Source organism: Fonsecaea nubica (genome assembly GCF_001646965.1).
Source record: "Fonsecaea nubica strain CBS 269.64 chromosome Unknown Scaff34, whole genome shotgun sequence".
NCBI lineage: Eukaryota > Fungi > Ascomycota > Eurotiomycetes > Chaetothyriales > Herpotrichiellaceae > Fonsecaea > Fonsecaea nubica.
Window position 1 is genome coordinate 51594 of NW_019173707.1, and position 23715 is coordinate 75308.

The 23715-nt window shown below is 51.6% G+C and overlaps 10 protein-coding genes across 10 annotated transcripts; 7 read left to right on the forward strand and 3 right to left on the reverse strand.

The window, feature by feature from the left end:
* Positions 1–356: 356 nt before the first annotated feature.
* AYO20_05683 (hypothetical protein) lies at positions 357–4682 on the forward strand (the record flags this gene model as incomplete). The annotated part of the gene is made up of 1 exon (XM_022643976.1): positions 357–4682. The coding sequence occupies one exon, from the start codon at positions 357–359 to the stop codon at positions 4680–4682; it is 4326 nt and encodes a 1441-aa protein (XP_022499980.1).
* A 1003-nt stretch (positions 4683–5685) lies between these two features.
* On the forward strand, positions 5686–7383 carry AYO20_05684 (hypothetical protein; the record flags this gene model as incomplete). Its single annotated transcript, XM_022643977.1, has 1 exon — positions 5686–7383. One exon carries the CDS (start codon positions 5686–5688, stop codon positions 7381–7383), a length of 1698 nt encoding a protein of 565 aa, XP_022499981.1.
* Positions 7384–8624: 1241 nt separating this feature from the next.
* Positions 8625–9234, forward strand: AYO20_05685 (hypothetical protein; the record flags this gene model as incomplete). Its single annotated transcript, XM_022643978.1, has 2 exons — positions 8625–8882; positions 8935–9234. 2 exons carry the CDS (start codon positions 8625–8627, stop codon positions 9232–9234), a joined length of 558 nt encoding a protein of 185 aa, XP_022499982.1.
* Positions 9235–9842: 608 nt separating this feature from the next.
* AYO20_05686 (hypothetical protein) lies at positions 9843–11003 on the reverse strand (the record flags this gene model as incomplete). Its single annotated transcript, XM_022643979.1, has 1 exon — positions 9843–11003. The coding sequence occupies one exon, from the start codon at positions 11001–11003 to the stop codon at positions 9843–9845; it is 1161 nt and encodes a 386-aa protein (XP_022499983.1).
* Positions 11004–11343: 340 nt separating this feature from the next.
* Positions 11344–12342, forward strand: AYO20_05687 (hypothetical protein; the record flags this gene model as incomplete). The annotated part of the gene is made up of 1 exon (XM_022643980.1): positions 11344–12342. One exon carries the CDS (start codon positions 11344–11346, stop codon positions 12340–12342), a length of 999 nt encoding a protein of 332 aa, XP_022499984.1.
* A 52-nt stretch (positions 12343–12394) lies between these two features.
* On the reverse strand, positions 12395–13461 carry AYO20_05688 (hypothetical protein; the record flags this gene model as incomplete). The annotated part of the gene is made up of 2 exons (XM_022643981.1): positions 12395–12526; positions 12586–13461. 2 exons carry the CDS (start codon positions 13459–13461, stop codon positions 12395–12397), a joined length of 1008 nt encoding a protein of 335 aa, XP_022499985.1.
* An 867-nt stretch (positions 13462–14328) lies between these two features.
* AYO20_05689 (hypothetical protein) lies at positions 14329–17607 on the forward strand (the record flags this gene model as incomplete). Its single annotated transcript, XM_022643982.1, has 7 exons — positions 14329–14713; positions 14763–15191; positions 15246–15453; positions 15501–15679; positions 16116–16834; positions 16904–17099; positions 17150–17607. 7 exons carry the CDS (start codon positions 14329–14331, stop codon positions 17605–17607), a joined length of 2574 nt encoding a protein of 857 aa, XP_022499986.1.
* Positions 17608–17997: 390 nt separating this feature from the next.
* AYO20_05690 (hypothetical protein) lies at positions 17998–19045 on the forward strand (the record flags this gene model as incomplete). Its single annotated transcript, XM_022643983.1, has 3 exons — positions 17998–18322; positions 18376–18816; positions 18867–19045. The coding sequence occupies 3 exons, from the start codon at positions 17998–18000 to the stop codon at positions 19043–19045; spliced, it is 945 nt and encodes a 314-aa protein (XP_022499987.1).
* Positions 19046–19821: 776 nt separating this feature from the next.
* AYO20_05691 (hypothetical protein) lies at positions 19822–21023 on the forward strand (the record flags this gene model as incomplete). The annotated part of the gene is made up of 4 exons (XM_022643984.1): positions 19822–20194; positions 20242–20640; positions 20736–20831; positions 20884–21023. 4 exons carry the CDS (start codon positions 19822–19824, stop codon positions 21021–21023), a joined length of 1008 nt encoding a protein of 335 aa, XP_022499988.1.
* A 43-nt stretch (positions 21024–21066) lies between these two features.
* Positions 21067–23391, reverse strand: AYO20_05692 (DNA repair helicase rad15; the record flags this gene model as incomplete). Its single annotated transcript, XM_022643985.1, has 1 exon — positions 21067–23391. One exon carries the CDS (start codon positions 23389–23391, stop codon positions 21067–21069), a length of 2325 nt encoding a protein of 774 aa, XP_022499989.1.
* Positions 23392–23715: the final 324 nt, after the last annotated feature.

Consider the following 23715-nt stretch of genomic DNA (forward strand, 5'->3'; position numbering starts at 1 on the left):
GCCCATCAAACAGGGGCGGGAATATGACAGTAGTGAGCTAGCATGTAGCCAGCCACTACTTAGTATCCATTAGACACGCTAGCCCTCTACTCAGTCTATTTGCGGTTAGCGTCTTGGCAACGCCACTTGTTCCATTCCTCCCAGTGCATCTTACACCGTCTCAATTGCCGTTGTCTTGACTGTCCAAGTCCAAACCTACTGAGAGACAAATCATATCTGGAACTTCCGTGGGGCGATAGAGAACCGTGTTCGATAATACGCCGGCAAAATGAAATTGCAGCAATACGGCTACCACCAGAGTTCATTCGCCTGAGACATCTGTTGCCTAGAAAAAACGGACTTGTGCGCCAACCACAATGTCGAAACATTTCAGACTATGGCCGAGACCCTTTATTGAAGAACATATCGACGTCGTGGATATTGAGCCAAAAGGTTCTGCAATACCATGGGGCTCATCATGCCTCTTCATACTGTCATTGATGGGGTTTGTGACCCAGCTTGTCGTGGCCTTCAATGTACCATGGTCATTTGTCGCCGTTGCGCTTTGGGTTACCGCAGGTCTCCATATTGCAGCATGGCGCCCCAGAACCGGGTCAATATTTCTCTTTGTCGACTTTGTGGCTATCTTAGCCACGGGGTCGAGCTTAGTCGCCACTCAATTCTACAAGAATCCGAGTAGCAAGGAAGCGGTGCTTATGTGCTGCAATGTGGGACTCGCCGCCATTGCCACTGTTGTCGTCGTCAACATGCCGCTGCGTGACCCAGCCTTGGGCTCCGCCGAGATTGGTCGTCCTTCCAACACACCATCCTGTGCATTTCGGTCACCTGAAGATAACCTGACGCTTCTCCAATGGATGACAGTGTCCTGGTTGTCCCCTTTGATAAAGATCGGGAACAAAAGGCAACTCCATGACGAAGATGTCTGGGGCCTCGCCTATGAGTTTCAGCACCGACATTTGCACGACGCTTTCCGCGAGCTCAAGGGCACTGTCGTCACACGGTTGCTGAAAGCAAACTGGATCGACCTGGTGCTCCTCACAATCCTCGCAATTGTTGAATTGGCTGCCAACTACTCCGCTCCCATGATCCTCCAAAAGCTTCTGCAGGCCATGGAGACGATAGCTGTCAACAAACGACTGGCCATCATGTACGCGATGCTCATGCTTGTGGCCAGAGCCGTGGCCGCTCAGAGTGCAGTGTTTAGCCTCTGGTTTGGAAGACGTTGTTATGAACGATCTCGTGGGGAGATGATCACCATGTTATACGAGAAGACGTTGAATCGGAAAATACTGGGTGGTTTGCCGCAGCAGGCTGATATTGAGGCGGATTCTACCGTGGAAGTCACCCCTGGTGCTCCCGACACCGCAGAGGCTGGTCCATTACCGGCACCTGCAGGGGTCGTTAGCGGGCAAAACGAGCCACCAAAAACCTTCATTACCCGCTTGCGCGAGACATTCCAAAAAGGTCGATCCTTTTTCTTCAACAGAAAACATGCTGTCAGCGAGACGAAACCGCCGGCATCGATGGGCAAGATCCTCAACTTGATGCGAAACGACGTGTACGAAGTCGCACAACGTTTCTGGGAATTTCAAACTCTGATAAACAAGCCGCTCGGTCTCCTGCTTTCCATCTTTCTCATATGGCAGCTGCTCGGATGGTCATGCTTTGTTGGTGTGGCAGTGGTCCTCGTCGCACAGATCTTCAATTATGTCCTCGCGCGCATCCTCATCAGTTGGGAGAAGGAACGACGCAAAATAACCGATATGAAATTGCAAAAAATCAGTCAGTATGTAGAGGCCATACGGCACCTGCGATGGTACGGCTGGCACCTGACGTGGCTTGAAGGTGTCATGACGGCCCGGCAGAAAGAGCTCAACCTGAGAATCGTCACCTTCTTACTGAACTCAGCCATCAGATTTCTCAACTCATTCGTTAGCGGCTTGCTCCCAGTGGCCACGTTTTATGCCTACACAGTCGCGGCAGGAAAAGAGCTGCATGTTGACATTGCCTTCCCGGCATTGCAGCTTTTCGCACTTCTGCAGAGCAACATTCGAGAGCTACCTACGTTAATCACAGTCCTGCTGAATGCTTCGGTGGCGGTAGGACGAATCTCGGAATTCATAGCCGAGCCCGATAAGATTGACGAAACAGACGATCGAGAGTACACAGATGACCGATTAGAGCTGCATAATGCCTTCTTTTCATGGCCTGGTCTTCCGGGGACAGTTCTCAATGATCTTAATTTCTCGTTCACCCGCGGGTTGACGGTTGTGTTTGGACCTGTGGCAGCAGGCAAAACTGCATTGCTACAGGCTCTTCTAGGCGAGCTCGATCTGCGTCAAGGGAAACTGATGAAACCACACGCAGCCATCGGTTATTGTGCACAAACACCGTGGCTGCAAAGCATGAGCATCCGCGAAAACATTCTTTTCAATTCTCAGTACGACGATACCCGGTACAAGAAGACCTTGGAAGCATGCGCGCTTCTCCCAGACCTGGCCAATTTCAAATACGGAGATCTGTCCAATATTGGCGAGAATGGCATTGGTTTATCCGGTGGCCAAAAGGCTAGAGTTGCCCTAGCTAGAGCAGTGTACAGTCGAGCGCAAATCCTATTGCTCGATGACCCTCTGAGCGCCCTGGACCACCAAACAGCCGAGTGGATTGTGAAGAAATGTTTATGCGGCAGCTTGATGGAGGGTCGCATCGTGGTTCTTGTAACTCATCGGACCGATCTTTGTCAACACGTGGCATCACAACTGATCGAGATCATCGATAGAACAGCCTCGCTACATCGAAACGATGAGATATTATCCAGAGTCACATCGGCAACGGCATCGGAGACAGACCCGGTCGAAGCTGACAGCAATTCTCACACTATCGATGAATCTGCTGCGATACCAGAAAAATTCGTAGAAGACGAATACCGAGCCCATGGTGGAGTGCAGATGCGAGTCTATTGGGAATATATCAAAGCTGGGACACTGAGATGGTGGTTTATGGTGGTCTTGACAGCCATCCTTTGTCGCATCACATATGTGAGTGAGAGCTGGTTCCTGAAAGAATGGGGAGAAGCATACAACAAAACCAAAGTCCGGTTTCTGGCCCTGGACAGATCCGAGTTCGACGTGCATCTTCTCGAGAGTCCAATCTCGGGCCTATTCGACAGGTTTCCCGATCCAGGGGTGAATGTCCAACCATGGCTTCTCGGCTTTCTCATCATCGTGGTCTGCGAGACTCTAGCACTTATGCTTTCCCAAATGTCCATGTTGGTCGTTACATACTCTGCTGCGCGTCAAATGTTCAAGGTCGTCATGCATTGTATCAGCAACGCCAGCTTCCAGTTTTACGATGTGACACCAGTTGGGAGATTGATGAATCGACTGACATCTGACATGGGAACCGTCGATGGCAACATCGCCGAGCTGTTTCTCGTCGTTATTTGGTATGCCGTCGCTTGGATCACGTCTATGGTCGTCATTGCCAGCATTACTCCGATCTTTCTGGCATTCGCCATTTCGCTGACGCTGGCTTTTGTGCTGATCTTCCTGCAATTTCTCCCAACGTCACAAAGCTTGAGAAGGCTTGAGATGGTCTCTCTGACACCCTTGATGTCGAATTTCGGTGCATTACTAAATGGGTTGATGACTGTCAGGGCTTTCTGTGCACAGTCACAGTTTCAGGAAAGAAATATTCAGGTCACAGACGCATTCCAGAAGATGGACCATTTCTATTGGAGTCTGCAGGCTTGGCTGATGTACCGATTCGACATGTTGTCAGCTGTGTCTACATTCCTGTTGACGATGCTTGCGATTTTCTCCAGCCTATCAGCTGGCTTGACTGCCTTTGTCTTGATCTCGGCGAACAAGTTTGTCCAGTCCACTCATGCCATTTGCAAATCATACGGCCAGCTCCAACTCAATTTTGTGTCCGTTGAAAGAGTGGTCGAGCTGGTGCATATCGAACAGGAACCCCCAAGTTCAGTTCAGCCACCAGCTGCCTGGCCCACATATGGAAGCGATGTCGTCTTTGAGAATGTCACCATTCGATATCAGCCTCATCTGGAACCGGCACTGACGAATGTTTCGCTTCGGTTCGAGGGAGGATCGACTAATGCTATCACAGGCAGAACAGGGTCTGGAAAGTCAACACTGGCAATGGCATTGCTAGCGACCATTACTCCCGAGAATGGTCGCATCTTAATTGACGGCATCGACATCGCCAAGGTGGATAAACAGGCTCTGAGAAGCAGAATAACCTTTCTGGCACAAGAACCTATCCTGTTCCCGGGATCCTTGCGCCACAATCTTGATCCAATGGAGGAGCACTCCGATTTCGCCTGCGAATCCGTGCTATCGAGGGTCTGCGGGAAGTATGGATGGACGCTTGAGACTCAGATCGATGCTGGAGGGAAAAATTTAAGTCAAGGGCAGCGACAACTGGTTGGTCTTGCGCGAGCAATACTGCGGAGGAGCGCCATCGTCATCATGGACGAGGCCACGGCAAGCATCGATTTGGACACGTCTACCGAAATCCAGCGTGTACTGAGGGAGGAGTTGCAGGAAAGCACAATCATCACCATCGCTCATCGGACGGCGGCTGTGGAAAATGCTGACTTTTGCGTTGTACTTTCCGCCGGTCGTGTTCTTTACCAAGGTCCCGCTGACGGAGCTGGACTTTAGATCAAGGGCATCACGCGTTTAGCTCGAAGAATTACGAGTATGTAGATATGGACATAGACAAAATAGACTGGGAACGGAATTGATTGGGGAGTTGTGGGTACAGGATGCTGATTTCCGGGAAAAAAAAATTGCCAGCGTTCATTGCATTTACTTTGTCCAGCTCTTATGCACAAAGGATCACTATTCCATGTTCTGAAAATGTCTGTTTGAGTCCGTCTCGATTAGAAAGATCGATGAAAGCGCAGCACGCGTAAAATGTTCATTTTAGTCCGTCCAAAGAGGGGCAGCAGGAAATACAACGTTTGATGAAACATCGGCAGAGAACTGGACATTCTGCATCTTGAGGGCTTTTCATAATCAGCTCAATCTCGTCAGAAGCCGCAGCTCTCGCAATATCGATGCTATCAGAGGGCGCAGGAAGAAAGGACAGCGCGGCAATGGGGGGAGAACTTCTGAGGCTTTCAATAGGGGCCGTCGGTGCCGCTCAGGCTCATGGACGATGGCAGGGATCGCAGGGTTGCTGAACGGAAGGCGTGATGAATGCATCACTGAACATGGGGGTTCGGGAAGACCACGAGAGGGGGGAGGACCGAATCTACACTCAACAGACACTGTCAGCAAAGTTTGGACGCTGTAACGCTGTAACGCTGTAACGCAGGCACTCATCGTAGGCATGGCACGAAGTTTTGGAAACATCGAGAAACTGTGGCTTTGTTGTTTTTCGCCCTTGCGGGGATGGAGTTGGAGCCAATCGGATTCGCTGCTCTGAAAGCACAACCGTAGTGGAAATGACGTCTCGAGTTTCCTTCACCTCCATTTAACATCTTTGCCAAACAGCGTTTGACCATTCAATATCTGATATGATATGAGATTCGCATTTACCGTGAGCTCGCTCTCACAGCATTCAAAGAATATCCATTCTATGGAAGCAAATCCCTCATCTACCCTCGACCGAAATACCCACTCCCTTCTGTAGCACCGAAACTTGGTCAAATCTGATACCATGTCAGACACTCTCCCTGCTGTTAACGACGACCGGGCAGCGCGCGTCGTTGCTGGGCATCTCCCCTCGGGCTATACCGCTGACTTTGATGGGGTGCGTCCCGATGATGATGCACCAAGAGGTCCTTCAGAGCCCGAGCCCGAATCGTCTCTCAAGCTCCAAGGCGGCGACATACACCGCGATTTATACAAGATTCAAAATCGGAACAAATTACAGCGAGCCGCCACCTTTTCGCATCCAAATGAATCCTCCACCGCAATGGAGAACGAGATTTCAGTATCCGAACAACTTGCTCCGGGTGGCTTCCGGCGAGAGTTTGTCCGCAAGAAGTATGGCCGCTTCAATCCTGCGGTGATTCCCGTCACGAGAAATTTCGTCGAGTTTCTCTCCCTCTACGGAGCGTTCGCTGGTGAGGATTTGGAAGACTCGGAAGATGAATCAGCGCTTGAGGATGAGGAAGAGGCACTCTCAGAGACGAGGCCACTGCTTCGGCGAAGCACCACCATGGCCAAGGTGGGAGATGCAGGGATGACGAAGACCTTCTTCACCTTGCTCAAAGCCTTCATCGGCACTGGAATCATGTTCTTGCCCAAAGCTTTCAACAATGGTGGCATCCTTTTCTCGTCCATGACACTGTTGACAGTCTCATTGGTCACGACATGGGCGTTTCATCTCTTACTGCAGTGTCGTCAGATCCACAAGAGGAGCGGCTATGGTGAGCTTGGTGAAGTAATTGGCGGTCCTAGAATGAGGGCTATCATCCTTGGGTCGGTCACAATCTCACAGCTCGGGTTCGTCTGCGCTGGGACTGTATTCGTCGCTCAAAATCTGTATGCATTCGAAGAAGCAGTTACCAGAGGCCCCGCTCGGATATCGACCAATATCTTGATTGCCCTTCAGCTGATCGCTTTAATTCCGTTGGCATTCATCCGCAATATCTCCAAGCTTGGTCCCGCAGCGCTGGTGGCCGACATTTTCATACTGCTCGGTCTAGCTTACATTTATTACTATGACATTTCTTACCTGGCAATGAACGGACTAAACCCTACGGTCCAGCTGTTCAACCCTCAGCACTACACCCTTACCATTGGCTCAGCCATCTTCACTTTCGAGGGAATTGGTCTCATCCTTCCCATTCAATCGTCGATGCGCGAGCCTGAAAAGTTCGAACCACTTCTGTGGGTCATTATGCTCATCATCACCATCATCTTCACTTCCATAGGAGCACTCTGCTACGCAACGTTTGGCTCGGCAACCAAGATTGAAGTCATCTCCAATTTCCCACAAAGCAGCAGACTCGTTAACGCGGTCCAACTTCTGTACGCGCTTGCGGTTATGGCTGGCACCCCAGTCCAGCTATTTCCGGCTCTTCGAATTCTCGAAGGTAAGATGTTTGGCCATCGTTCTGGCAAACGGGACACGTCCATCAAGTGGAAGAAGAATGGATTCAGGACGGTTCTCGTCGTGCTTTGCGCCTTGGTTGCAATTCTGGGGTCGAGCAACCTGGACACGTTTGTCGCGCTTATTGGTTCGATCTGTTGCGTTCCGCTTGTCTACATATATCCGCCACTCCTGCACTACAGAGGGGTCGCACAGTCCAGATGGGCCAAAGTTGGAGATGTCGTGTTGATGATACTGGGTGTTGTGTGTATGATTTACACGGCTGTCATCACCATCGTGACCAGCTTCATGCAGTAACAGGGATTCCATCCTTCTGGGCGTGAAATTGATCTTTCTTGGCTTGTCTCTACCACACAGAGAGAGCGACCCTCATCAAATCCTGCTCTACACTCTCTACCTGAGTCAGCCTCACCAGGGGGATCCAAGTGTTTGGTTTGGACTACGGAGACTGGCAGAGAAGGAAGGATGTATCAGCTGTAAGCCGCTTCCGCCAAAGCTTATAGAGTATTCCCGGCATTGCCAAGAGCAAATGTCTATACTTAAGCCAAGCCTAGATCAGTCGAAAAAGGGGAAGGAGGGGTTAGGAAAGAGCTTAAAAAAGGAGTTCGTCGTTGCTGCCGACATTATTGGTTGGGAATGGAATCGCAAATGGCGACATGCCAAGCATCTCTGCTCCTTTAATCTCAGGACTTCCTGCGAAACCACTACTTCGAGGCTGTGACTACATGCAGTCCTGCTGACCTCAGACATCGTTGTTGACATCACTTTCCCCCTCGGATCAGGACAGAGACATTCTCCTTTTCCCACTGTACAGTCCCGCCGTCTCGTGATTCTCGTGAGTCAACGGTAATTCCAGCTGCGCCCCGTACTCGCAGGTCATACGAGGCACTCGACACAGAATGTGAGTTTGCAGCGACACATGGTCTTCACCGTCGGACAACGGCGGGTTGGGGAAATTGCAGATCGCGGGGGCGAACAGAGGGTCTGACCTTGAGCAAAAGGTCTGTGAAGCCTCATCCTGGGTCAATCTTTCAGCTAATTCGCCGAATCCAGGCACGATTGGCATGTCGATCCCAGAAGACCGATACCCGGACTTGGCCAAAACTCTATACCCCTGCCCTCAGACGAAGGTTGGGACGAACCTCGATGACGGTTGGCGACCTGTTCCTCCTGAACGTGGCTTGGACAAGGCTACGGGACAAGGCACGATGTTGCTTCATTCTGCCTGGCCGAGAAGAGATTAAGCCAATCTTCCTTCGGGTATACCGTATACGAAAGACCAGGTCTTATTGCAGTGATGAGAGGTACAAGGGCCTGGGCATGTCTCATGGCTGGATAGATACAGGATTGAGTACGAGGTACTTATAGCAAGCATCAAGTCACCCAAAGTCACTCTTCTTTCCTCAAAAGCTACTCCTACCACAAGTCACTCGTTCCAATCGTCCCAACTCGCCCAAGTCACTCTTTTTGACTCACTGTCATTCTATCCGGCTTACTTCTTCTGCTCCTCCTGTCGATCTTTACCAAACACAATCATCATGAAGTTCTCAAGCATTGTTCCCCCTCTCCTCCTCGCATCAACCGTCGCTGCTCTTCCCGGCTGGCGCGACTGGCATGGTCCCAAAAACCCCGAGAGCAACTGTCTTACTCAAGCCGACGCCGATGACATTGTTGCCAAATTCATCAGCATCCTTGATCACCCAGATGTTGCTGCTTCGAACGCCACTGCTCAAGCGTTGCTGACGGACGACTTTTTCGAAAAGTCTGACTCGATCAATATACTTGCTGGCCACCCGGTATGAATACACCCTTGGACACCAATTGACTACTATGACTAATTCGGAGTAGATTGGCGCTGTCACCTTCTCTGGCAAAGCTCAGTATATTCAAGGCGTTCTTCTGGCACCATCCATCACGAACATCACAACCTACAAGTCCATGGTCGCTGGCTGCACAAACGTTCTCTGGTTCTGGAACATGGCGGGCATTGGAAGCAGACAGATCCCGGTCAACGGATTCAACCTCTTTGAGATCACTCCTGAGAAAAAAGTCGCCGACATGTTTGTTGAATTCAACAACATTGGCTGGGGAATCGACACTGGCTTCACCGTCTTCAGCAGGGATGGCACCAAGCTTCCTCTGGCATAGAACAGGCATGCGAGAGAGAGGTGCTCGGTCTGAAGCCAAGTTCACTTGACGCAGATCACGGCTGTATTTTTCACCTTGATATCAACACTCTTCTAAGATTCTTCTAGGTGTGATTGAGATAGGGGCTGCCACAGATAATGCCTGCCTGCACTGTGGTCGAAATAAATCGGATTTCTTTTCACGTCATATCGTTTTCTGTCGACGTAGACTTCAGAAGGTCATCTCTGTGCGCCATGTCCGATCCTGTGATCTTTCCTGGCAGCGCTCCAGGGGATACACCACGCAATCAACTAAAGCAGTGTGACCTTGTGGACTGGCCCGTGTATGACTTGTAACCTGTGCCCCAGTAGCTCATGGAGTACAGCCTCAGTGGTCGAACGCTGCGATTTGGAATACTCGATTTGCTCGCCCTAACAGAATTTCCGTAGACCAGGCAAGTGGTCGTTGCCAGATACACTCGGCACCATCGCCTCTGAGTTGTCGATGTGTCTTCTTCGATCAAACCCCCAAGATCATACATCATCCGTCGCCGAAAAGACGTTGTAGACGGCCAGTCAAACGGCAGATGATCATCCCTTTTCGCACCCTCTCGTCACCTCGTTATTCTGTCAAACGGTGACTAGGACGACAATCTGCCCCTCATTTCCCAAATCTTTCTGGACTCGTGTTCCGAACTGGAGACACAGCCTTCTAAATGTATTCTCTACCCAGTCGTGATCCGGGTCGTCTGCCTCCAATAGATGTGCCTGGAACCTCTTGATCCTGTTCGGAAAGACCTCCAGCCTCTTTATCTCGAGCCCGCTCTCTCCCTCCTTCCTTTCTACCTTCTCACTCACGGAAACTCTCCAGGCGGCACTCAGATCGTTTCGGTAATTGGGATCAACCGCATAGTCATCCACAAAGTCACCACATCCATAGACGATCAGCTTCCCGTTGTATATCTCCACGCCCTGAATATGGTGGCTGCTATGGCCGTGGATCAGGTCCACGCCGCACTCGTCGATCATCCAATGCGCCAGGTCAATAATTTCCTGCGCGGGATGCCAGCGATAGTTTGGCCCCCAATGTATCGACACCACTTTGAGGCCCACCTTTCCCTGCCCCTCGCTGTCATCTTTGGCCAAGAGCTGCCCTTTTATCGTCTCCCTTCCCTTGCCCGTGTATGTGATGTAGTTGAAGGTGTCCATGGCTGACCACTCACTGGGGTGGTCCGCAAAACTCCAACACTTGATCTCCCACCCCTCCGGAACCCCGAGGCGCAGTGTCGCAGGTCTGTGAGCCTCCTCCTTCGTTCGACCAGCCCCTGCAAACTGTACGCCATTGTTGACCAACGTCTCGACTGTTTCTTGTAAACCCTCTACATCCCAATCCAGGGTATGGTTGTTTGCCAAGCTGACATAGCCTCTTCTCGCCCCACCGCCCAAGCCGACCTCGGTCAAACACTGGGTATTCCCAGGATGAGTGCGATAGTTGAATACTTTGCTCGGCCACTTCTTCTCGCTTGTCGTCACTGCCGTTTCGAGGTTTGCAAGCACCAGATCTGATCCTCGGATCAACTCGGCGCTGTTGCCCCAGGGCGCGAGGTAGTCATATGACTTGAGTTGGGGATAGCGTGGGAGAATGTGTTTGTCAATTGTCGATGCGGCCGATTCGGGGTCGGAATGCGGCGATTGGCGAGCTATACTAGTAGGTAGCAGAGCATCGATGAGACGTCCAATCATGACATCTCCGAGAAGAAGAAGAGTGTATGGTTTTGACGTGGTTGGCATGGTGAAACTGAAGTCTGGAGGTCTTGAGTGGGCTGGATTCCACCTGCTGTCCTCATGGCGTGTGATGAACGGCGAGATATCATGCAATAGATCCAATCAAGGCTCTATCCTTTGTAAGGGATTCTATAGATGACAATATGTAGGGAACGGAACGCGGGAACCACATTTGTCCCCATCGCGTACTAGAACAAGCTCGTAGGGAAAAAGGTAAAAAGGTGGAAAAAAATCCAGGTTGATGAGGGGTTCATTTGATTTTTATTTCTCCTCCTACACAAAGACTTGTGCTACACTCGAGATCCATCCGACATCTGGCATCTGACTCTCCCGAGACTCCCATACAATGATTGTCCTAAAGGAGCGCGACGTGCACTCTTTGCTCTCCAATATCTCGGCCCCAGAATGTCATCGCATCCTATCCGATTTCCACAACATCCTCCGCGCATACTCGTCGACCAAAAATGTCTCGCCGTCGGAACGAATCATTCATCAACCGGAGAGGGAATCCATCGTGACAAAAACCGGTAACACGTCGCTGTTCATGCCGTCTTCCATCACCACTTCGACGGGGATCAAGACTGTCACCATCAGCCCCAAAGGCCTCAAAGGCTGCATCAACGTCTTCACCCCGGATGGCGAACTGCTGGGCGTCTTGAACGCCGAGGAAGTCACTGCGTTTCGGACCTCGCTGGCTGTCATGATCCCTTACATCCGATGGCTCAATGGCAAGAGGAACCTCGTCATCTTTGGAGCTGGTCGACAAGCAGAGTGGCACTTGAAGCTGGCTCTGCTGCTGAGCGACGTGAAGCATGTCACCGTCGTGAACAGGAGCAGCCCTCGAAGGATGGAGCAGCTCTTCGCCGATCTACAGCAGCAACACGCCGACCTTGTGTGTCGCGTGCTGCTGAAGACGGCCGAGGATTACGATGCGCAGCTACGAGAATGTCTTGTGGCATCAGATATCATTTGCTGCTGCACGCCGTCAACGACGCCGCATTTCCCATTCAGCTACCTTGACAAGAAGCCCCGGTTCATCTCCCTCATAGGATCCTACAAGCCGTCCATGCACGAGGTTGATTCCGAAACGCTCTTGTCTGGGGGACACATCTACGTAGATACCAAGGAAGGCTGCCTCGTCGAGGCTGGGGAACTAATCACGGCCAACGTCCAGGAAAATCAGCTGATTGAGATCGGCGAGTTACAGGGCTCAGACTCCCTTGATATCCAAGGGAATGTCATCTTCAAGTGTGTGGGCTTGGGCATTATGGACTTGGTTATGGCAGGGAGCCTGCTTGGGATGGCCAAGGAGAAAGGCATGGGTTTGGTGGTCGATGACTTTTGATTCTAGACCTGACTGACGCATTCATTTCCCTCAGCAGACTGGAGGGTATCTTTCAAACACCATCTCCAAATGCATAGTCGTTGGCCCACCGGGTGTCCCATGGACGAGACTTGTTGACAAATCTTAGATCTGTACCCAATCGAATCCTGTTCTCCGGGTCATGGTTGATCGTCGAGGCATGGATCTACATTTTGAAGTCAGTGAAAGGCAGGGGAACAAAACAAAAGGGGCATCTATTCTTACCGCATATGCGTTGTGTAACACGACATCGCCAGCCTCGTATGCCGTCAACAGCCAGCGGCGATTCCACCGCTTCCCAAACTCAGCCGGACCATCGGCCAGCAGGCCTCCGCTCATCATGTTTTGATTAAAGGCGCTCTTGGCCTCGTCGTCCGTCAACCCTGAAGCCTTCGCTTTGGTCGTAAAATCCCGTTCAATCTCGGCACCAAGAGTGTGTCCTTGTTCGAGGTATATCAAGCCGCCGCCCTGCCTGGAGACATCTCCCATGGGCACCCAAGCAGTGATTGCAGTGTCCTCGCCATATCTCAGGAAAATCTGATCGTAGTGTACTCCGATCGCTTTATTTCCCGGAGTGTTGTTCCGCAAGAGTGTCCTTCGGATCCCCAGCGTGTCATCGCCCCAGCCCGTAAGCTGCGCGACGTAATTCCGCAACGCTGGATGTTTGCAGAAATCCTCCTTGTACCAGTTCTCGGTGTGTGCTTGGAGAGCTAGATCGACAAACAACGCAGCCACTTCAGGATGCGGCCCCGTTGGGCGGCCATTGGAATCTGTGAAGCCAGCTCCAATCCCAGGGAAGTCGAGCTTGTCCTTGGTGTCGTCGAAGATGCCCTCGACGGGCTTGGTGCCTGGTTTGAGAACGCCGCACGGGGAAAGGAGCTTGAAATATTCCTCTCTCGCCGCGAGCACGTCCTTTCGCGGCAAGAGGCCTTTTACAAAGAGGTATCCGTCTTCGCGGAACCGTCTGCGAGCCTCCTCAATTGGAGTGTCCAGCGAAGTCGGCCGCAAATCGGCATACTGGTCGGAAGCTAAAGGCCCGTCATTGACGAAGAATTGCTCTCTGGACGTCAATTGCGACTCCGGGGATTCTGCGTGGGGCATCCTAACCAAAGCTGAAGCGATTAGTTGAGCAGCTCAAATGGGTAGTGTCGACCAGGATTCTGCAAAGAGGTAAAATGTCAAGGGACGGCTGGCACCAGCGAGTCAAGATATACACCTTGACGCCGACACCAGGGCTGATTGATACCACCCGTCACTCGTGGTCAATTCCATATCGCCACCTTTGTCTCCGTGACACGCGTGATCGACACCGGAAACCTCCCAATTGGGGCGACGAAAGATGTCGAGGTTCAAGGAAAGGAAATCTCCGCCCGACAAGTCTCCGAAGCGAGTTGTGGAGAGACAGGAAAAGGCAATAGATCCCGGATCCAAATGTACCGTGGACGTGTCCTTGATGCCGATTCCCCGCAGAAATCCTCCGCAAATGACCAACTTCTCCGGATTGTCTCCCTCGTCTTCCTCTCCCATACAACTGACATGTCCTGTGATTTCTGTCGCAAGAAGCATATCAAATGTGCGATCACGTTTCCATCCTTTGCGGCCCCGCACAAGTCATTCCTATTGCTGACCTCTTTCAGGTGACAACCAGCATCCGCGATGTGCGCACTGCGTAAAGGCTGGTCGACAGTGCATCCGTAGGCCAACGCAGTATCGCCGCATTTCCAAGCCACAAAACTTCGAGACACAGCAGGTTTGGGTGCCAGTTCCTCCAAAGGGTAGGTAGGGAGCGGCAAGATTACTGGGTGGATGCTAATATCTGCAGTTGATTTCGTAGATGAAACTCCGCTGTTACGACATGGGAAAGCAACGAGCCACCCCTCGGAAGAGAGAGACATTCAACAGGGATCTATCCACGTGCCACAGCTTGAACAGCTGTCGAATGAGGTGGTACTCGCACTGAATGATCCAATGCCATTTCTGGCTGGACAACCGCTGCGTCCTATACCGAGAACACACGAGGACGACACACCCTTTTCCACCAAAGAATCCGCCGAGTTAATGAGATACTTCATCGACAATTGTGCTTGCTTCTTCGACTTCAGCGATGCCGACAGACATTTTGCGTACGAGGTCCCACTCAGAGCTCGCCAGAATGCAACGTTGGCCAACGCGATGCTGGCACTGGCTGCTCGGCATCGAAGTCGAACGGGCGAGTTTGAACATTTCGCGGCCGATCGATATTACAACGCGTGTCTTCAAACCATGATCCCAAGGCTTGGGGACAAGTCGGCGATCCAAGACGATGAGCTTCTTGCAGCTATAGTCATTCTACGACTATTGGAAGAGATGGATGGTCAGTGCGTTGCAGGCGTCTCGTTTCCACCTGACTGACTCTCGTACAGTACCAATCGTGGGATCAGACCCTCAGAAACACCTCTTCGGGACCCAGGCACTTATTAACGCGTCCCAGGCTCGCCCTCAACTATCAGCAACGGCATTGAGAAAGGCGTGCTATTGGGCGGCTTTTCGCCAGGAAATTTTCATGTCCATCACTACGCAAAGACCTTTCAATCTGATTCTGCCCGAGATGCAGTCGCCTTCGAGCCCTGCAGATGACTGGTCGTGGACAGTCCAGGCCACGTACCAATGTGGCAAAGTACAAGCCTTTGTCTTTGGCGAGGAATCTACCACGCTGTCTAGGTATCTGCAATTGATGGAAGATATCGAGACATGGCAAAGAGATCGTCCAGCATCTTTTGACCCTGTATACCAAGGGGTGAACCGTCTGGAGCACGCTTTTCCAGATATTCGGATCCAGATGGATTGTCACGGTAAGTGCCACTGCGAGGACCATCGTGGATCTCATTGTGATGATAATGTTGCAGTCATGGGTTGGCAATACATAACCATGGCACACCTGTTGCTCAGTGCACACCGTCCATTGCCCCGTGTTGGTCCATCCCATAGGCGAACAATGATGGACATGGAAGAGGTCGTCAAACGAGACGTCAGGACACTATGCGGAATAGCTCAGTCAAACCCACAAACCCCTCCGGCTAGCCTAGTGGCCTGTATGGCCGTAGCATTGTGCAAGTTCGCCTCTCCTAGCATTGGGTCCTAGACTTCTGACATCCCCACAGTCGGCGATCGCTTCGATTCCCAGCGGGAGCAGGTGCTTCTGAGAGATCTCCTGGTCCAAACAGAGCTTCGCACAGGGTGGCCAACTTCTATAGCACGGGAACAGCTCGAACGGACCTGGAATGGGGCATGAACGACCCCGCACCCACCCGCATCTCGGGGAAGAGACTTTGGTCTCAAGGTACGTTGCTGAGATGTGCGTGGAGACCCTGTTGTTGAGGCCGGAGGCTAACCGTCTCGAAGTCAAATCCGGTTAGCGACTCCGAATGATCGACCTTGACATGTCCAGAAGCGAGCGGCGGTCAAACTCCACATTGAAGGGTGCCGTGAGAACTCCTTGACGTTGGTTCATCCCAGGTGTATAAGAACTCTTCACTTGCTTGTCTTCACCTCGACAACTCCTCGAGACTAGCAGTTTTCGTTCAGACTTACGAGCCCCATGCGCGCATCTTCGAGGATGTTATCAATCAAGCAAACCAAGGTCATCGAGCGTCCCCCCAACTATGATTTTACCAGTCCCCGTCCCGCAAATCTGAGATATGTCTACCTCGTAACTGCTTTCGTATCCCTGGGAGCCTTCCTCTTTGGTTACGACCAAGGTGTGATGGGAATTATAGTGGCTGATGACCGCTGGATCCATCTCATGAAGCCAGCCAATTCTTGGGTCACGGGTGCTGTCGTGTCCTTGTACGACGTGGGCTGCTTCATGGGGGCAATGAGCATCGGATATTTGGCGGACCAATGTGGTCGAGAACGAACCTTGTCGATTGCCAGCGTTGTGTTTGTCATTGGAGCCGTCATTCAGGCGGCGTCCTACGACGTCCCGACCATTACTGTTGGACGGGTCATTCTTGGATATGGAGTAGGGGCCTGTGCGGCGGGGGTGCCCTTATATGTATCAGAGATTGCTCCAGCAGGGTTGAGGGGTCGAATCATTGGTATCGAACAGATGATCCTGTGCTTCGGTGAGCTTATCGCCTTCTGGCTCGACTATGGATTTGCATACCTGGACACGCCTGACTGGTGGCGCATACCCTTGGCCATCCAGATCATCCCTGCTGTTGTTCTGGCTGTCGGATGCTGGGTGTGGGTTCCCCCAAGCCCACGTTGGCTTGTGCAGCAAGACCGACACACTTGCGCGCGAGAGGTGCTGGCGAGACTGCACGGAGATGAAGCCGCGGAAATTGAAATGCAAGAAATCGCCGAAAGAGTCGCATTTGAGAAGAGGGTTGCAGTTACCAGGTGGAAAGATATGTTCACTTGGCCCATTCTGCGTGTCACGCTCATTGGAACCGGTGTGCAGTTCTTCCAGCAGATAACGGGCACCAACTCTATCGTGAGACCATGACTCTTTCCCCCTAAAAGTTGCCACAACGAGAGAAAACTGACAATTTGAGCACTGTAGCTATACTATACCCCAAGCTTGTACGAGCGCGGTGGGATCAGCTCGGCCCATACACGCAACTTGGCGACAGGGGGGGTTGGGATTGTCTTATTTGTTTTCGCATGGATCCCCATTTTTGTCTTCGACAGGCTCGGACGGAAGACGTGGCTTCAAATCGGTGTGATCGGTATGATGGGTGCGATGATTGGGATCACAGGTAAGGCGCTCAAGAAGTTCCAGCACGGCGTGAGTCTGACGCGGACAAAGTCCTTCAGTGGCATGCAGAGAAATATCCAGGTGCGAGCGGGAATTATGCCATCGTCGTATTCCCGTACTTGTTCTATGTCTTTTTCAACATCAGCTGGGGCGTGGGGAGTTGGACGTATGCCAGCGAGATCTGGCCAGTTGCGCTACGGGCCAAGGGCAATGCGTTGAGCACCATGAGCCTGTGGACGGGATGCTATATTGTCGCTCAGGCCAGTCCTCCGATTGGAGATGCCATCGGCTGGGGCTTGTATATCATCTACTCCGGGATCTGTGTACTGGCATTCTTGTTTGTCCGGTATGCCATGGTTGAAACACGTGGGCGCACCTTGGAGGAAATGAGCCAACTTTTTGGGCTTGAAGATAAGTTCGCGGCTAGGAGGGGCATCGACCTAGCGACAGCATCCGAGTCGAAGACTGGGGATATTGTGCATGAGCAGGTGGAGGAAGTGGGCAAGTGAGCCCAAGTCATAGGACGGCGAATGCAGCAGCGGTGGTGGACTGACTTCGAGTTGAGGTTGAATCGCGGAAAGATTGAGATCTCCCAAGGCTGAAAGAAATATCGAGGACTGGAACTCCTGCACATGATGTGGGGCGGTGAGGAGGATACTTTTGCCCTTGCCCTTGACAGACAACTTTGGCCGAGGGTCGGGAATACCCAACTCTCATGAGGAATCTGTTAGCAGGGCGTTAGGAAACAATTAAATCTCCTCAACGGCCATCGGAAAGCACCATGACTTACGTTTCTTTCTCTTCAACCTGGATCATCCCGTGCTGGAGTTCCCTGTTGCTTGCTGGACAGCATGATTCTTCTTGTCAGTCGGGTTTCTCGAACATCACGCCTTGCAAACATGAGCAAACTCCGAACATTTTCAACCGCGAAGTCACTGCAAGCACAGCCTGCATCCATACAGGCCACGCTGACCGAGAGATCTCAGGGCAAACTTAGCGAACAGAACCTCGAGAGGGTAGTCCGACATGTTCATCATGACGGGCTTGTAATTGTCCAAAATGCTATTGACACCGGTGTTCTGTGCAAGTTGAACGAGAAGATGGTCAAGGATGCATTCGAGTTGCGGTCGAGGGGCGAGCATAGTCCCTTCAATTATAACAAAGGGAATCTGCAACAGGATGCGCCTCCTGTGAAGGAATACTTCCATCCGGAAATATTTCTGAGTAAGTGGTGAACCCGAACCCCGGTGATTGCTGGCTGATATGCGATATGTTAGATCCAATTGCCACCCAGATAACATCGGCCGTGCTTGGGCCCCGTCCCAAATTGACCTTTTGCTCTGGGAATTCAGCCATGCCCTCCATACCAGGCTCTCCTGCGGAGAGACAACCCGTACACTCAGACGCAGATTTCGCACACCCTGACCATCCCTTCGCGCTGGTGGTCAACGTGCCGCTGATTGATATGAATCCTGAGAATGGGTCGACTGAAGTTTGGCTGGGCACACATGACGCTTTCGGGATTGAGGCGCAGGAAGGGGCACACGGCGAGCGAGCGTCGGGGAGAATTCGTGCTCCATTGCTGGCAGAAAGGTCGAAAACAAACCCACCCATTCAGCCATCCGTTCCCAGCGGTAGCATCATCATCCGTGATCTGAGACTCTGGCATGCCGGCATGCCAAACACGACTTCAGACGTGAGAATCATGTTGGCGATGAGTATGTCCCGTTTCTTTCCCTTACAGGCCCCTTCCACTAATCAATAACAGTCCATCTTGCTCCTTGGTATCGCAATCAGATGAGGCTGGAGCTTGCTGAAGAGTTACGGCCGCTGGTGGAGAGTGTGCGGGACCTTGACATCAAGACGGACTTTGTGGGCGAAGACGAGGCGCTGAGAAGATACCTGAGCAGAGGTTTCGGGAACAGCTACGACTTTGGGCAAAGTTAGACTGGAGACGCCTGTGTAGGCTAGGGGTCTGCGTAAACTTGATGCATTGGTTAGCAACCTTGTGGAATCAGATGAATGTAGCATGCGCGGAAGGTGGGAAATGCGCTGATCCCGAGAATCCGTCGCTGCCGTGACAAATGCTGGATCGCATTAGGGACGGCCTTGTAGAGGACGGCTCGTCCAGACTGTGATGACTGTGGTATTATGGCCGCGTTTCATGGAATCCTACGAGATCAGATCTCCAGGTGCCTGAATTCCAGGACCGCAGGGGAAACGAATAGACATTAGCGGCCGGGTGGGTTCCCAATGGCTTGGCCCCGTGGCCCGAAGGGACAGATTAGTTTGTGCTCTCCTGCAAGTATCTTGATCAACCTCAACACACCCACAATTTTCGTGTCGCATGATTTCTTGATTAGGCGCTCGTGAACAAGAAAATATGGCCAAGATAGCAAGCAAAACATGTAAGTGGTCCATCCTTACCCTGTCGTGTGCTCATGGCTGATTTGACACAAAGCATGGTGAGCCCAAATACTCCTCGACCTGCGTTGGAGACTCATGAATCGGGAGTAGTAGAACATGCAGACTTCGGAAGCTGAAATGTAAGAAGACACTCACGTCGACCGCTATTATCTCACAGTGGTAAAGGCGACGAAAAGCTGCCGACGTGTTCTCGCTGCGAAAGAAGCGGCCGTTAGTGTGACCGCACAGCGCCTTTGAAGATCCAACCCCAGAAGAATGTTGGCAGACGAACGAAAGGCGCAAAGGGTACCAGCAACATGATAGAACAAACTTCTATCGAGCAATTCGACGAGCCTCGTGTGAGACTGCAGGACGAGGAGATCGCCCACTACTTCGCACACTACCTGAAGACGCTGGCTCCGTGGTATGACCTAAACGACCTTGACCAAGCCTTCAAAAGTATCGTGGGAAGCAGAGCTCAACAGAGCTCCTTGCTGCTCAGCGCCATCATTGCATTTGCAGCTATACATAAGAGTCGCACGTCTCACGATGTGCCCAAGTCGCTGCCAGAAAAACATCATGCTCACTGCTTGCGTCTTTTGATCGGACTCACCGAAACAGCCCCAGCAATCAAGGACGGGACAGCCTTGGCTGCAACGTGTCTGCTGCGATCGTTTGAAATCCTTGCAGGTAAAAGCACAGGAGTTTCCAAGCTGATATTGGCTAATCGGCGTCAGAGGAGGAGGATCCTAATCGCCACCTTTTCGGGGCATTCTCATTAATACCATCTCTGTCTTCTAACCTGCCAGAAGAACCGCTGCTCAGGGCCGGTTTATGGAATTATCTCCGCGAAGATATCACCTTCTCGCTCATCAACCGCTGTCCCTTGAAAATCGAGGTTGGAGCAATAGACATCGAACTGCATCGCAATGACGATTATGCAAATCAAATCACAATCCTTTTGGCCCGTGTCATCAACGCCGTTTTCGCGGGAGATTCAGACCTTTTTGTCGGCTTACAATCAGCCGTCAGTGCTTGGAATTCAGCTGTACCATTCAAGCCTTACCATGAGTACCACCAAGGCGTATTTCCCAAAATCCAGATGGTCGAGGATTGTCACGGTGAGCTGATACACTGTGAGTTTCGTTCCAGACCTGACCAGATTTAGTCGCTGCAAGGCAATATTGGCATGTCGCGCAGATCCTCCTTGGTCTAAACACCGGTAGTACAGGGGACTTTGAAGCACACGCCCGCACCATATGTGGGATGGCCTTTTCTGCCAATAGTGACCCTGTCGTTGTAAACTCATATGGTCCAATCTGTTATAGTGAGTCTTCTGATGAGTTTGGGGTCATCGAACTGATTTTGTGTCACTCCAGGCGCACAATGGTTATCGAGAGACGACGCTCGACGGGAATTGGTCAACCGCCTTCTGGATAGCCAAAAGAGGACCGGTTGGCCCGTTCAACACATAATCAAGAAGCTGAACCGGAACTGGGCCGGAGGGGTAGGGGAATGACTCTGTGGATCCGCTGTGGAAACCAGGCATTATGTCGGTTGCTTCATTCCACGACCATTGCTTCCGCCATGAGCAATTCCTCATCAGCAATAACCTCGTCGAAGTCATCCACACCACCAACATGACCATTGGTACCGTTCTGCGCTGGAGCCCCATTCGCTTCGCTGCGCATATAATCGTGCATTGTCGCATCTTCTCTGCCCATGTCGCCTTCGCCTCGTCTCGCCTTTTGCTCTTTCTGGAAGTTTTCCAGCTCCTTCAGGTCCCAGCTATCTTTACCTTTAGTTGAGCCGTCGGGCATTTTCTGCCCGGGTCCCAGAGGCTGAGCTATACTCCGTAGGAACTTTTTTGCCATACCCACGGCGGCATCAGTGCTCAATCCGGTTTGAGCATCGGTAATCTCTTCCGCGATCCATCTAGGTAATTGGGTACGTTTCTTCTGAAACCTACGGTCGGCCAAAACCATGATCCCGTAGTCATCCTTCCCCCTCAAGACTCGCCCCAGGCACTGGGCCGCGTGCCGCATTGCGTCGAAAGACAGAAAGTCTTGTTCCTTAATTCTGTAATTCTCTCGCAGGAACTCCAGGCGTGCTTTCAAGATCCTCGACTCCGTGTACTGGAAAGGTGCGCCCATGCACAGCACAGTACGTCCATAGTGATGATCGAAGTCGATACCTTCAGACACTTTGCCCCGAGCGACGCAGAGCAAGATCGCGCCTTTGCCATTTTCACATGCAGTGCGGTAAGTCTCCAATGCCAGGCTAGTCTCCTGGGCGTCCGGTGTTTCCACCAGAATGAGCTTGTAAGTCCAGATTTGATCCAGGATACCCATCCCCTGCCACATACTGATGATCATTTCCATGTAGAGATAAGAAGGGAAAAAGACAACGATTCCGTCCGGGGTGATCTTCGCAAATTCGTACAATAAAGCGCCATAGTTCCGTACCACACCTGGATCCGACCGAGATTGGAAGCCGGATGTTATAGACTGTTGATCAGAGCCACGCGTGACGATCATTGGCAAAAAGGATCGCCTCGCAAGTGACATCGGGTAGGACTCCTGTGTCACAGTACTGAAGTTGAGCATTCTCGGATACATCTCCAAGGGCGAAATAGTTCCAGAAGTAATGATGACAGAGGAAAACCGTTCGAAGACAGGCTTGATCGCGATTGATGCATCAAGGCATGCGAAGTGCAAGATGGGGTTTGGAACTGTCGCTTGCTCGGTCTCAAAGGGCTCCAGAATCAAGAGAAATCCGGTTTCGTAGGTTGCAACAAGAGTGGCAAAGGTCGCTACTTCTTGTAATGGCTGGTAGTCTTCGATGTTGGTCAATTCCAAGGTGCGGACAAGGGATGTTAGTCGTTCGGCACAGAACCGCAATGGCTTGCGCTCGATGAAGGTCAGCTCTTTGAGATGTGCGAGGAATGAGGGAGCAGTTTCCTGAATGACGTATAACACTTTCATTCGGGTCTTGAGATACTCGATAAAGCGTTTGAGAAATGCGACGAAATGCTCTGCTCGACGGATATTGCCAGGAACTGCTTCCTTCAAAAGATCGTCAGGTAAGGTGGGATTCGCCATAAAGGCATCCTCGGCTCGTGCTTCGTCTGCCTCTCTCAAGCCTTCCACGAGCTTCTGATATTCATTTTGAAGCTTTTCCTCGTCCGAGGCCTTCATCTCCTCGATCTTCCGTTCCAAGTTGTTCGCTCCCCGAGTCGCTTTCCTTAGCGAGTCTTCGGTCAAATCAATGGACAATGACTCGATGCAGACGTTGTCGATATTGTGGGCTTCATCGAAGACGACTATACAATCCTTGGACAGTTCTTTTGAGACACGTTCCGCAATCTTGGGGTCGAGCAGGTAATGGTAGGAATAGATGATGACGTTGCAGAAGGGCATCATACGCCGTGCTGAGAAGTAGGGGCACTGCTTATGATCTTCACCATACCTTATCAGTTCATCCAGTGTGAATACCCCCGGAGGAACCAGGTTGTGTGGTTCGAGGAGATCCAGATTATCATGATAGACGCAGATCTCGACATCCTCTCCTCGCTCTCTTTTTTCTCTTACAAAGCCGGCTGTGAGACTCCGACATCTTGCATCGACGACAGCACCGCTCTTCTCCCGCTTGACGGAAGGATGTAGGCATAGATTCTTTCTGCTGGTCAGGCCTAAACCGCGAAAGTCCTCGACAAAACCGAGTTCCTTGGCTCGATATTTCATAAGTGCTCTCAACTCAGCTAGAGCCTTCTCGATTTCCGACATGGTACGGGAGCAATAGATAAGCTTGCGATGTTCGGGATAGTGTTGCTGGTATGCCACAATGAGGGACAATAGGGAGACGGTCTTGCCAGTTCCTGAAGGCATTTCCAGTACACAGTGACCCCCAGCATCGAGGGTCCTTTTGAGATCGCACATGTACGCATATTGTTCGGGATAGATTCGAGGGTAGGGGAAGAGAACAGGCAGATGGCTATCAGCTGTTAGACACGCTATATCAAGGGAAGACAGAGGCGACGATACTCGATGAAGAATTTCATGTTAAGACCATGACCTGGACTGGCCACCACCTTTTAGCGTCCGTTTCAGCTGAGCGATTCTGTTGCGCGATCAATTCAATAGCGACATGTCCTGAGCTCAATACCCTTAGAGCAAGCTGAGTTGAGCAGGTGAGCAACAGGCGAGCAACAG